The following is an 11,682-nucleotide window of genomic DNA, read 5'->3' as shown; positions in this document are numbered from 1 at the left end:
GCGTGAACAACTAAAAGTAAGCGCTTCGGACCCTGTCTTCCCTGCATAACATTGGCACACTGTTTATAGTTAAGAAGTCGCGCTTCATGCATGATGGATACAAAATTTACGAGCAGGGCAGCGATAAATATTCAACAGTTAGTGCTCAATGTATCTGTTCATAAAGTAATTTATTAGGAAATAAATTAATTGATTAAAGCCATGAGTAGGCCCTGGGCTGCTCCGGTCTTTCAAACCAACCCTCAATACCAATTGTCTCCCTTTCATTTTTTATGTGTACCGTTGAAATAGCACCAGAACAAAGAGACGCTTTGTCGCCCTTCCAGGCTTTCTTTCGCATGTAACTTCCGCACGCTGATGTATCCACAAGATGTAATTAGCATACACGTCGCCATGCATCATTCACCTACCACATAACTTTTGCACCCGCAAATGCAGTAGTTTCAGGGAGTGACGCCCACAAACTTCGAGGTTATTCGACGTGGCAGGCAAATTCTTTTCGAAACTGAGACTTAAATGCATTTACTGCGGCGGTTCCCCGCAATAGGGTACTCAACGCCCGCATATACCCTAACATTCACCTGCTGGTGCCATTTTAGAGATTGTAATGTGTGTGATGAAAGGAGAGAGAGAGAGAGAGAGAGAGAGAGAGAGAGAGACAGAGTTGCAGAAACTGCGACTGTACGCTGATAGCACATGATATCCATAGGCGCTCGTGTGCAATAACAGGCCAGATTTTGCTGGCGCCGTTGTTTTTCATCGTATTCCTTCGTTGCGCGACACGTTGCCGTTTCCTCCCGAGCTCGTCTTCTGTGGGTAGTGGTCGCTCGCGAGGCCACATCTCGACTGACACGACGACTGGCTCTAGATCGGGTTCTCTAAACAGTTTACGACGTAATCATTGACGATTGAAGCCAGCGCGACTGCAGCGCGACACTTTGAAATTGGATTTGAGTGATTGCTTCACATCCTAGGTGCGAAAAAATGTGAAGGAGTGCGTACTAGCGCTCCTTGCACACGGGGCACGGGTTTAGCTGCTTGCGCCGCAGGCAGTCTGGCGCGATCACGGAGCTCTCAGCCCTCTCCAAAGGTGGTGCGAATGTGAAGAAGCGCCTAGTGTCGCTCCGTTCACACGAGGCGTGGGTCTAGCTTCCTCTTTTGTAACGAGGGCGGGCCAGCCGGATGTGAAATACCGAGCAGGTATGTGCTCCGAACATGGCTCGCTTAAATGCGCAGTTCCATCGCTACACCTCACTGCGGGGGCCTTCAATCTGCAGAAGACGCCCCAACAAACAACAGGAATTTAAATCTAAGCGCACACTTCCTACCAACGTGCCTGCCTGTTCATCGTCTGGGTAAGAAGGACGTGAAAAAAATTATTCAGGAAAATAAAAGCTGAGTCCGGCAGTGGAAAATGCTACATTTTAGGAAGCGCTTCGAGCTGCGTTGTGCTATGAACGTTCTAATGGCGCATCATTTAGTGCCCATCATTTCGTACGCTTCCTTACTGCGTATTTTTACAAGTCATCGCTGGTGTTTCGTGCAGCAAAGACTGCACAAAACTTGTGCTTTACATTTACATTTTCAGCTCATTCCACGAAGCCTGCATGGACCACCATTTCACCCCGAACACTTTTTCCCAAACGTTCCGCGCTAATTACCACCCCAGGCTAGCAGGTACTTGCCGCCCTTCAATTTCTGGTGTAAATAAATTGCGGAGTTAATGATCCGCTTCACAACAGTCAAATAAAGTCTAATGCGAAATGCGCATGACTTAATTCATAGCCTTGGCGTCTTTTGGTCTTCACAATTAAAGTTCTAACGAGATCCAATAAATATTCGGCGTAGACCTATGCATGTGTGCGTGGATGAATGAATTGTCGAGTAATTGATGAGTATGTTTCTAGACGCGGTTCAACATTTGTAATTCCATTCTAGAGGTACAAGCGAAGCGCTGAAAGGACCACGTTTGTCAAGTTAACTTTTTCTCGTTCTCTCGGTCGTTCGGTCTACGAAGCTTCAAAGAAGGCCATAAGCCGCAATTTGTAGGTACTGGGCGCCCAAAATCTGAAGCAGTTATTCTGGTGGAGAGTTTTTTAAAGACGATAGTCTTTCTTGGGCTACTTAAACCCAGAAATTTTGGTCTGTCTGTATGTCTGCCTGTCTGTCTGTCCATATGACTGTCTGTGACTCGATTCAACCACCCGGCCAAAGCAAAACAATGCCTGCGCAATAGTCTGATATAGTCACAGCTAAATCTACCCGTCTATGTCCGCTGTAATGTTCATACTTGTCAACATTGTTGAAGAAGAACAAGACATTACGCAAATATGAGACAACAATTCAATACAGAAGTGATATTTGCAGTGTTCCTTTATAAAAAATAAAACATTCTTGACTTCTTTGAAATTAAATACTTCATCAACTGCGGAAAAAGAATTCCCTCCGCCGTCGCCTGCTGTCACCCGCGCCACTATAGCTTCTGGCGCCATTTTAAGAAATCAACCGGCAACAGTTACGCAAGATTCCACTAGATAGGTTCCACGTTCTGCTTGCAACGCACGTGGAGTAGGGAAACGCGGTTCTATAAACGTTGAAGTAGGGCGCCTCGATTAACGCCCGTATTCGCCGTACGGCAGCGTTCGCATCGAGACACCCGGTTTGGAGCAGAGGAACGGGGGAAGTTTAAAATGATTGAAGCGAACCTTTGGCGTCTTTGCCTTGGGAGGAGCGTGACGCAAGAGGAACAACATGAGAGGTGAGCGGGAAAGCGAAGGGAGGCATTTACTTCGCAAAAGCCGATAAAGACTATCGTCTTTTGACGGCATTTGCAACAAAAGGAGCAGATACGCGGCCAATTTTTTCGTTCTGTCTCAGTGCTTAACAATCCGGCAAAAGAGAACCCCGACCACTGCTCGTGTGGCTTGTAACCATCCTCTAGTTCCACGTGGTCGGTAATTAGGCTGTGCGGTTAGGTCACAATTAAACTACTCACCCAAAACGTCATCTCCATACCCCCGTGCGACAAAGGCATCATGTACAGTGCGCAGTCACCGCCTACACTCAGGCTACATATACCATTTCAAGCATACCTAATCGAGGGAACGGAACACCACGCCTGTCAAGCACGCGGGTTGGCCTTCCTCGCACTACAGCCGTGCGCGCATTGAAAGCGCACCGCGGGGGCGCTCTTCGTTTGCGGCTAGCGGCGTGTGACGCAGCGCGGCGGATACGTGCACGCTCGGAAGCGCGCAGCACGACGAGAACACGGAGCACGCCGCTGCCGCGGGCGACGAGAGCGACTGCTGCTGCGCCTGCTATCTTTGTGGGACGGAGGCAAATTGAAAGGATATGCGCCGACGCAACGAGCACGACTCCGGCACTTGAAGAAGAGCGGACGGCAAGGGAATTACCGAATTTTGGAGGCAGCGGGCGTGGCAAGGACGAGCGTTGTTCCGTCACGGGCCACGAGCCATCCGGAGTGGACTCCCCCCTCACGCCCCCCGCGGGGACGGGACGACCTCGCGAGAGGGAACACGAACAGCGGGACTGCTGAGCGCCGCGTGCCATTTTCCGTGCCCCGGCGCATCTCCTAACGAAGGGCCGACCATGAGCAGCTGCTGCCCTTTTGCAGACCACCTTAGTCTCGCGAGTAGTAACTGCAAAAAAGCCACTCAAGCGGTATTTTTAAACGGACCACGATGACTAAGTACAAGCTGGATTCCCTGCAAAAGTCGCTACGTCCCATGAGCAGTCGTGCAAAATTTAACGCGAAGTTCGAACGATTGAACTAGATGATAAGAAACCCATTTAAATTAACGGCGACTTACCAGGCGTATTCTCGCTGTGCCCCTGTTACGTCACATGCACTCGTGTATGCAACTGGCGGCCGCCTACAAAAGCCACCGCCAAGAAACACGGTTTTTGCTATTGTAGTGATGTCTAGTATCGTGTGATCGCACCATCCGAATACAGTAAAAGCTCGTTAATTCGAACACGGTTAATTCGAACTTCCGGTTAATTCGAACTCACGACCTGGTCCCGGCACAGCCCTGTATATTTCAATTGGGGAAAACTCCGGATAATTCGAACGCGTCGGTATCCATGGACGGTTAATTCGAACTATGATCCCCTGGTTCCCATCGGTCCTGACAGAAGAAGTCGGCCCAGAGTGACCACAATGTGTTGCAAATCCAAACCAAACCAAATTTACTGGAGATGCAAAACAACGAAACAGGAAAACAACCACGTGGCGCGCGCGCTACGCTAATGCAAACGCTTATTTTGGGCGCCGCGCACTCGGCGCCAGTGCTCCGGCGCATGCAATTATTATTTACAAAATCCGAAATCACCTGCCACAAACGCGTAGTAGTGCCTAATTCGTGATAACGAGTCCAGAGGTGGCTTCTTTGCGTTCTTCCCGCGCAGTGTGGTGCGATTTCCATTCGTTCTATCGTCCGCCCGCTAATTAGAACTCCGCTATATTCGTACAACTATGTGGTCCCCCTCCAGTTCGATACCCCATTTGTGGCATTCATTTTTCTGGTGCCCTAACATCTGCACCAGGTGCTCACTGAATAACGATTCACTCCATCTCTCTCTCATGACGTCCATGTAGATGCCATGTAGCACGAAATCTCAAATTTTGCCAATATTTATCATCTCTCCTTTTTTTTTATTTTGTTGAAAACAATTTTGGGGGGACCGGAATGGAGCCGAGCGAGTTGCCAAAGGTTAGTTCGTTAAAACAAAACAGGGGTGTAATTTGTCTTTCCGATCCATTTGTGTCTTCTCTCAAAATCTCAAAAATTTCAGCCTGAATTCCAAATTTCCCCTTCCAACGGTGCGCTTTCCAACCCTTGCTCGTAGTCACTGCGCGCAGCGTGAATAATTAATCGGCTTCCCTGGCTGGTTGCAAGGCGCAAACAAGAGGACCAAGAGCGTTGCAGGGGGAGTTACAACCTCGCTCCTTTAGTGGGACACTTTCATGTCCTCCTCAATGAGTGAGGAGCGGATCCAGGGCGAGGATTCCGCGTAGACTACGGATGGGGTCACGAGAAATTCCGACAACCGTTCCACGAACACCTTCGCCGTGTAAAAGAGAAAGAAACAAATGGCCCACTGTATTCATCTTTAGGGTACAACGCACACGAGGGCTGCAGGCGCCTTACAAATGTCGACACTCGAAGGGCCCATTCGGCGCAACGGTAGCAGCGTGCGAGCGCGGGCGGCCTCTTAGCGCAAGACATCCGAAGGAAACGCGATCGCTGCGCGGCCACAGAGTCATCAACGAGACAAGCAAAGAGAAGCAGCAGGCACACACAGGGCGAGGAGGGAATGAAGAGAGAAAAGAGAACACGGGCAGCTGTGTGGAGCCACGGCAAACGATGACTCGCGAGCCTTGTGCGCGCGCCAGGCAGCCGATACCGCCCACCGACGGCACAAATGAAGCGTTGAGAAACACTTGGCGCGGCGCGAGGACTCGGCGCTGGAGGCAGCGAGTGAGGAGGAAGTTGCCGCACGCCCGTGAAGAAGACGGCGCTTTGTTTGCTGCTACGCCATACACCGCCATCAGTGGGCCAGCAACGCCAGGCCGCCGTCATCGAAAGGTGAATGTCACGCCTGATGGCGCATCGGAACGAAAGGGGATCGGCCAGCTCTTCTCGCGAAAGGCGTGAAGGAGAAGCGAAGGGCTTACGTCACGCGGTGAACCACTGGCCTGCGCTTGTAGCTGCTGAGCTTTGACGCTCGCTCTCATAGCTGCCGCCGCCTTGCAAGAGGCCGCAGGGAGGCGTGTAAGCCCCGTTCGATTGCACGCTCATATGCACGCTTCGAACGTGAACGGTGAGAGGTTATTCGCGTCTAGCGAGGGACCCACATTAGTCGGGGATATGAAGCTGCTCTTCTGCCAGATCGGTTGGAGCATATTTATGTCATACGCACGAAGACCTCATGTGCTATTGGTGTCACAGAAACAAAACTATAATCATATTCGCCATGTTTAGCTTAGTGTATCAGCATAACTATGCTGCCAATTCAGCCCTCGGACGAGCATCGTTAAAGGGCAGTAAACTCGGTGTCAGACATATGCGAAACAGCTATGCAAATTAAATTCTCGTGCGGAGCTCTCGAAGGATATTCACGCCTGGATACACTTGTGCAGTTTTTTTACATTTGTAAACATTGCATCGCGACATAGTGTAGGGGAAGCGAACACAAAGTTTGATTCAGAGTGAGCTCTTCGCGGGGAGGGGGAAGGGGTGGATTAGAGCGGGTACCCTTAAAGGGGTTAGGAGGCAGGCATTTCAGGCTTAGTACCTCTAGTTCCGAATGTGATTAGCGTAAGGGAGAGGGGGTACTGTACTCGCCCTCACCGCCCCCTCCCTCCCTTCTTAGATCTAAAACTGCATGAACATCGACGGTGGGTCGAACTCGTTAAATTGCTTTCTCGTAGCTCATGTGACTGTACCCTTGCACCGCGCATTCCTTTTGTGGCAAACGTACTTCCAACCTCATTGACGCTGATATCGATCACTATCTCAAGCTCTAATGAAGGGATACACGGAACAAAATAGGCTCAAGCTTGAGCACACGCTCTGCTAAGTTGGCCTTGGCTTCGTTGACATCCCGAACGGCCACGTGGCGAACGTGCTATTACAAAGCTATCGAGCATGTATCACCGGCCTCATCAGCCTAATGACCCCGGGCCAATCTCCGCATGGCACGACGTCGAGGCGAAAACATCGCCGCGAAGCGACGTGCAGCGGGATTATGTGTATCTCGACCGGTTCGTTCATAATTAAGAGCGCGGCATCCGGTCCCCGGATGGGCGAGGCTCCCAATGAGCTGCGCCCGTATACGTTACCCTACAGCCGATCGTTTCCATGCATCGCGATCGGAGAGGATCGCACACGCGCGTTGATCTTTTCTTAGCAACTATATAGGTACAGGTAGTCCTATCAGTCCGGCTTAATGGCCTGCACGCGGCTTCCAGGTGCAACGAAGGAGCTTTTCAGTTGGCCGCGCGAACGGGGGAGTTGCCCGGTAGGAATACCTCGCCTACAAATGGTACGCAGCGGCACCAAATCACAGAGAGGTGCGATATGTCTTTGTTCTGGAGGAGTGCCCTAACGACAAAAATGTGCAGACATCAAAAGTGTAAATAACAGAGAAGAAGCGGGTACCAGCCTCTGCACATAGCGGCAGCTTATACGATAGCCACCAGCGCACCTCCAGCGGTTGATCACCGACACTCGGCTGCTCCAGCGCATGCGCGTAGCCTCGCTGACTATGCCAGACGCTGTCGATACAGTGAACTAGAATATTTCTAGTTCACTAGACTATCGGAAACTGCAGCTCCGTGCATAGGCTGGCCCCCGCTTCTTTCTTGTTAACACTTTCGACGTTTGCAAACTGAGAAAATACGGCTTCACCCTTTCTTCACCTCATCACCGCAGTATTTCGTCCAGTACGTGAACACACCGGCAAATAACTTAAGTCCTTGTACCACCACAGTCTCGTCATCTCAACAAAACTTTGCCGAGGGTACCTTTTGCAACTGATCCGTTATACGCGAACCGCGATTGTGGCTACACGCTATTCTGGCCTTTATACATGTCGTTTCTATCAGTACGCGCTTTGGAAGTTAGCGTGTACGTGAAGCGTTTCTGCACAAACTGCATTTTTAAAATGACCAATATGCTACGGCAGCATTTAAACCCTGCGAAACCAAACTGGCTCGCTACTTCCTCAAGGGGTTATAAGATTGTGCGGGAACGGCCGCAATAACTGCCGCATTCGCTTATTGCTCCTCGGTATCTCGCAGCGTCATGCTTGAGAAACAAGATTTCATTACGTTTTCGAGTCAGTGAGCTTGCTTGAGACCATCCACTTTGTAACCAGGACATTGAACATTTTGTTTACTTTACAGCGTGCTCTAAAATCAGGGAACTATATGAGCGTTTAACAATGTGAGGGCATGCAGTCTCCAACTAGTAGGGCAAGTATGCAGCCAGTTTTGCGTATTACTGTAAGCACCGGCTGGGCAAGCACAATTCCCGGACTGCCGTAAACTAACGCTTCCTTTAGTTTACTCGAGTAAACACCAACAAGACGGTTTGGAAAAGTGAGATAAAGAACAACGTGACCATCAAGAGCGCACACAAACTTAGATCGCTTATGCACCATGCCCTGCAAAATAGCAAAAAGAAAGAAAGAAAAAACATAAAAACCGACAAATTCCGCGTGTTTCTGCAATATCGCCCTTTTAGATTGCCAAATTTCGCCCTGAAGGACGCATTATAGATATTTCTTGACATCTCAATAGCAATTAGTATCAGATTCGTTCGTTTAATCTCATACTGGACACCGATAGACTCACCCAGCCTCACGGAAGACCGCAACGCTCCGGGAACACTTTCATCCACCAACCGCCGGCGCACAAACCTGCCAAGCCCCACGAGGTTGTCCAACAAGGCGCGGATGGCACGACGCATGCAGGGGGACCGCAGGCCTGACCAGAACAGGGCCGCGACGCGCTCCATTTACGGGCCATACGACCCCGGCGAGACGCTTCCACTCGCACGAATAATTCCGCGCAGCCTGCAGTGGCCGCCTTGATTTCCTCGACATTTTCCTGACCTCCGCCTACGCGTGTTCTGCTCGCGGCAGTGAAAGCGCGCGTCTTCAAACCGTGCACGCGCGTCTTGTCGGCCCCCGTTTTCCTGTCGCCGGTTGTCAATTAGGGCACGCATTCACGGCCGTCCGGTGCAGTGCGCCGTTCTATTTTTCGGGCCCCCTTCTTTCTACCTTGCAGTGTCATTGTGAATCACTTTCTGCCCGGCAGAGCTGTCATCGGGGAGCGATGCTCGTTCTGAGGAGACCATACTTCCTAGAAGGCACTCCACCGTCCTTCCAACTCTCTCCGCACGTGCGCTTAATCGATAGGACCGCCAGCAGAAAGGGGTACAGTTCTTTCCTTTTTCAAGCTCTGATGCTTAAAGCGTTAGGGGAGCACTTGTTAATGAAGCTGAAGTGTTCCAGGTGAGTTTCAAGTTCGTTCTCTTCGATCCGCTTCGCATTAACACCACTGTTGCTCGTGAGCAGAGGGACGATGATCCCGTTCTTCAGGAGGGACTACGCTCTTCCACAACTTGAAGAATCGGCCATGATGATGATGGTGGTGATAACGGCTATAACTATTCATCGCAAAATATGCCCATAAATACTCCACCAACCATAAACAGCATCGTCGTCGGCATTTTTGTCATTGCTGACGATTCTGTTCCGCTTATGATGATGACGATAGGTCGTGAAGTCAGTATTTTTGCTTGGAGTGAAGTATATTGCAATACATGAAAAGTTCTCTTGACTGCGCTTCCAGGAACTCAATTACAGTCAAATATGCTGGCATGTTTCTGACTTAAGCAAGAGCGTCACCAAGTTGAGGGCGTTAGGACCCGTGGTATCAGCCAGTGTTGTCTAATTGTTTTTTGCACGCAGGTGCCTGCCAAATTCCTCGTCTTATTCCTAAATGCATCCCCTGGGTTCGACCTGAGAGCTTTCCAACGTGCGCTGGCAAGCTTGTTGGCGGCAGCCAACTGTTGCCGACAGCCTGACCACCAAAAAACGAAGGCTGTGGCTCGATCAATCAGCGGCAACGATTGCACTCAAAATAAGCTGCCCTCACTCAGTCATGACAGCTTGAAAGAGTAAAATAGAGCTCGATTGGCTGCATAATGGCTTTTTTGCGGCTAAATGACGCATAGACGAACCACTAAGTCTCCATTTTTCGAGTATTGACTCGCCGCGCTTGCCTTGTTCGTCACCAAAAGGTTAGTAACTCCATTTTTACAGTGATTCGATTAAGCTGAAGTTAAAATTTTAGAAACGCGTGTTGCTATTTAACCCGCTGGTGTAGCGAATGGTTGCGGACTTATTTGGAATGTTTAGGGTTATGTGACATGCGGCTAAATCTCGGGTAAACGGACCATGTATCTCGCCTCCGTCAGAGTATATAACCCTTTCAACGTCTCAGCTGTGCCTGAGACGTTGAACCTACCGACACTCCTCCAGCTGCCCACTTCCGTCAAAGCAGTGATTGGCCTCGCGCCTGGCATGACGAGCCTTTCCACTTGACGGCCTGTTTCCCTGAGCACTCACACGCCTTAACCATGGCGTGAGCCTAGCGTCGGGTATACGACTGATCTGGATGATGATCAGGGATCAGTATTGGGGCCTCTTCTCTTCTTAATTCATATTAATGATCTCCCTGACACCATAATCTCATCAACATGCCTTTTCGCTGACGATTGTGTTATATACAGAGATATATGTGAACCTTCTGACCCCTCAAAACTTCAAAGCGACCTTAACACAATTTCAGCCTGCTGCAACTCCTGGCTAATGAAACTAAACGTCGACAAGTGCAAATATATGAGGTTAACACGAACAATGAAGCACACCCCTGTAAATGCATATTTCCTTAACGGCTCCCCTCTTTCATCGGTCACCACCTACAAATACCCTGGCGTTCATATTTCAGATAACCTTTCGTGGCACCTGCACATTGAATATATTACCAATAATGCGATCCACATTCTCGGCTTCCTCCGGCGTAATTTCTCTCGATCTCCAACTTCATTAAAATGGTGCTTTACAAAACACTTGTCCGTCCAAAGATCGAATACGCCTCTTCTGTATGGGATCCGCATTCCGCCAATCTTCGTCTTCACCCTTGAAGTTGTCCAAAATCGGGCCGCTCGTTTCATTCTTCCTAATTATTCCCGGTCATCCAGTGTCCCTAACATGAAACAAAAATTACAACTGCCTGATCTTGCAACACGTCCTATGATATCCCGCCTATGTGCTTTCCATAAAATATTTTACACCAGTCAGACCTTAAAACAATCCCTTTTTTTCAGTTCCGCCATACGTGTCATCACGCATTGATCATCCGTTAAAAGTTGGTGTGCCAAACTCTCGAACAAACCTCCGCCTGAACTCGTTTGTTACAATGACCAGCTTGCGGTGTAATCACCTTCCAGGCTCCATCGTCTTCGTCAGCGACGCTGCTCACTTCAAGTCCGCAGTCAGCAATCACTTTCTGCAACCGCCATGCTGTTTTCTTTTCCCTTGTTGTTTAATATTGTACCCCTCCTCTCTGTAACGCATTACGGCATTGAGAGTAAATGAAATGAAATGAAATGAAATGATATAACTGACGTCGCCAAGCGTATGCTTTAAAGGGGCCCTGAAAGGCATTTTGAGCACACTAAATGAACTAGCGCAACAGTTAGATTGGGTCGTCAACGTCCTCTGTGCCAAGTATTACTCTTTTACGCGCAGCGGAAAGCTCACACTTTTGTTGCAAAGTTTGTCGTTTTTTTCTCACCCTTTCCTTCGTGTTTTTGGACGCCGCCATCTTCACATGTCTACATCATCGATTCCCAGATGTTCGTCATGAGCTACACATCCTGCTATTGGGCGGTTTTTTCACGCACTTCCGGCAAAGAGATGAGTCGTCTGCTCAGCGTCGACTCGCCGGCTGATCTGCCAGCGTAGTGCCGGAGTGCTTGGACATTTTACGACAAACGAAACAAGTGTAAACAAACGCTTAACCGTTCGTATTGAATGCAACATGGCCATAACACGACATGGATATTCTCTTACCGGAGTACGTTC

At 49.6% G+C, this 11,682-nt stretch overlaps 1 protein-coding gene and 1 long non-coding RNA gene across 2 annotated transcripts in view; one reads left to right on the top strand and one right to left on the bottom strand.

Annotated features, from left to right (window-relative positions):
• The window catches only part of LOC144152664 (uncharacterized), a 163,950-nt gene extending 160,346 nt beyond the window's left edge, over positions 1-3,604 (bottom strand). Inside the window, exon 1 of the mRNA XM_077684037.1 lies at positions 3,414-3,604. Within this exon, the coding sequence (XP_077540163.1) occupies positions 3,414-3,589 (176 nt within the window). The 5' untranslated portion in view covers positions 3,590-3,604. The remainder of the gene's footprint in view (positions 1-3,413) is intronic.
• A 1,770-nt stretch (positions 3,605-5,374) lies between these two features.
• LOC144152665 (uncharacterized) overlaps positions 5,375-11,682 on the top strand; it is a 93,665-nt gene continuing 87,357 nt past the window's right edge. Inside the window, exon 1 of the long non-coding RNA XR_013319204.1 lies at positions 5,375-5,609. This is a non-coding gene — a long non-coding RNA (uncharacterized LOC144152665). The remainder of the gene's footprint in view (positions 5,610-11,682) is intronic.

This window comes from Haemaphysalis longicornis, unplaced genomic scaffold (genome assembly GCF_048455015.1).
Source record: "Haemaphysalis longicornis isolate Haplotype H1 unplaced genomic scaffold, Haemaphysalis longicornis Haplotype H1 scaffold_9, whole genome shotgun sequence".
Classification (NCBI taxonomy): domain Eukaryota; kingdom Metazoa; phylum Arthropoda; class Arachnida; order Ixodida; family Ixodidae; genus Haemaphysalis; species Haemaphysalis longicornis.
Note: the sequence above shows the minus strand (reverse complement) of the source record. Positions and strands in the feature narration are given on the sequence as shown.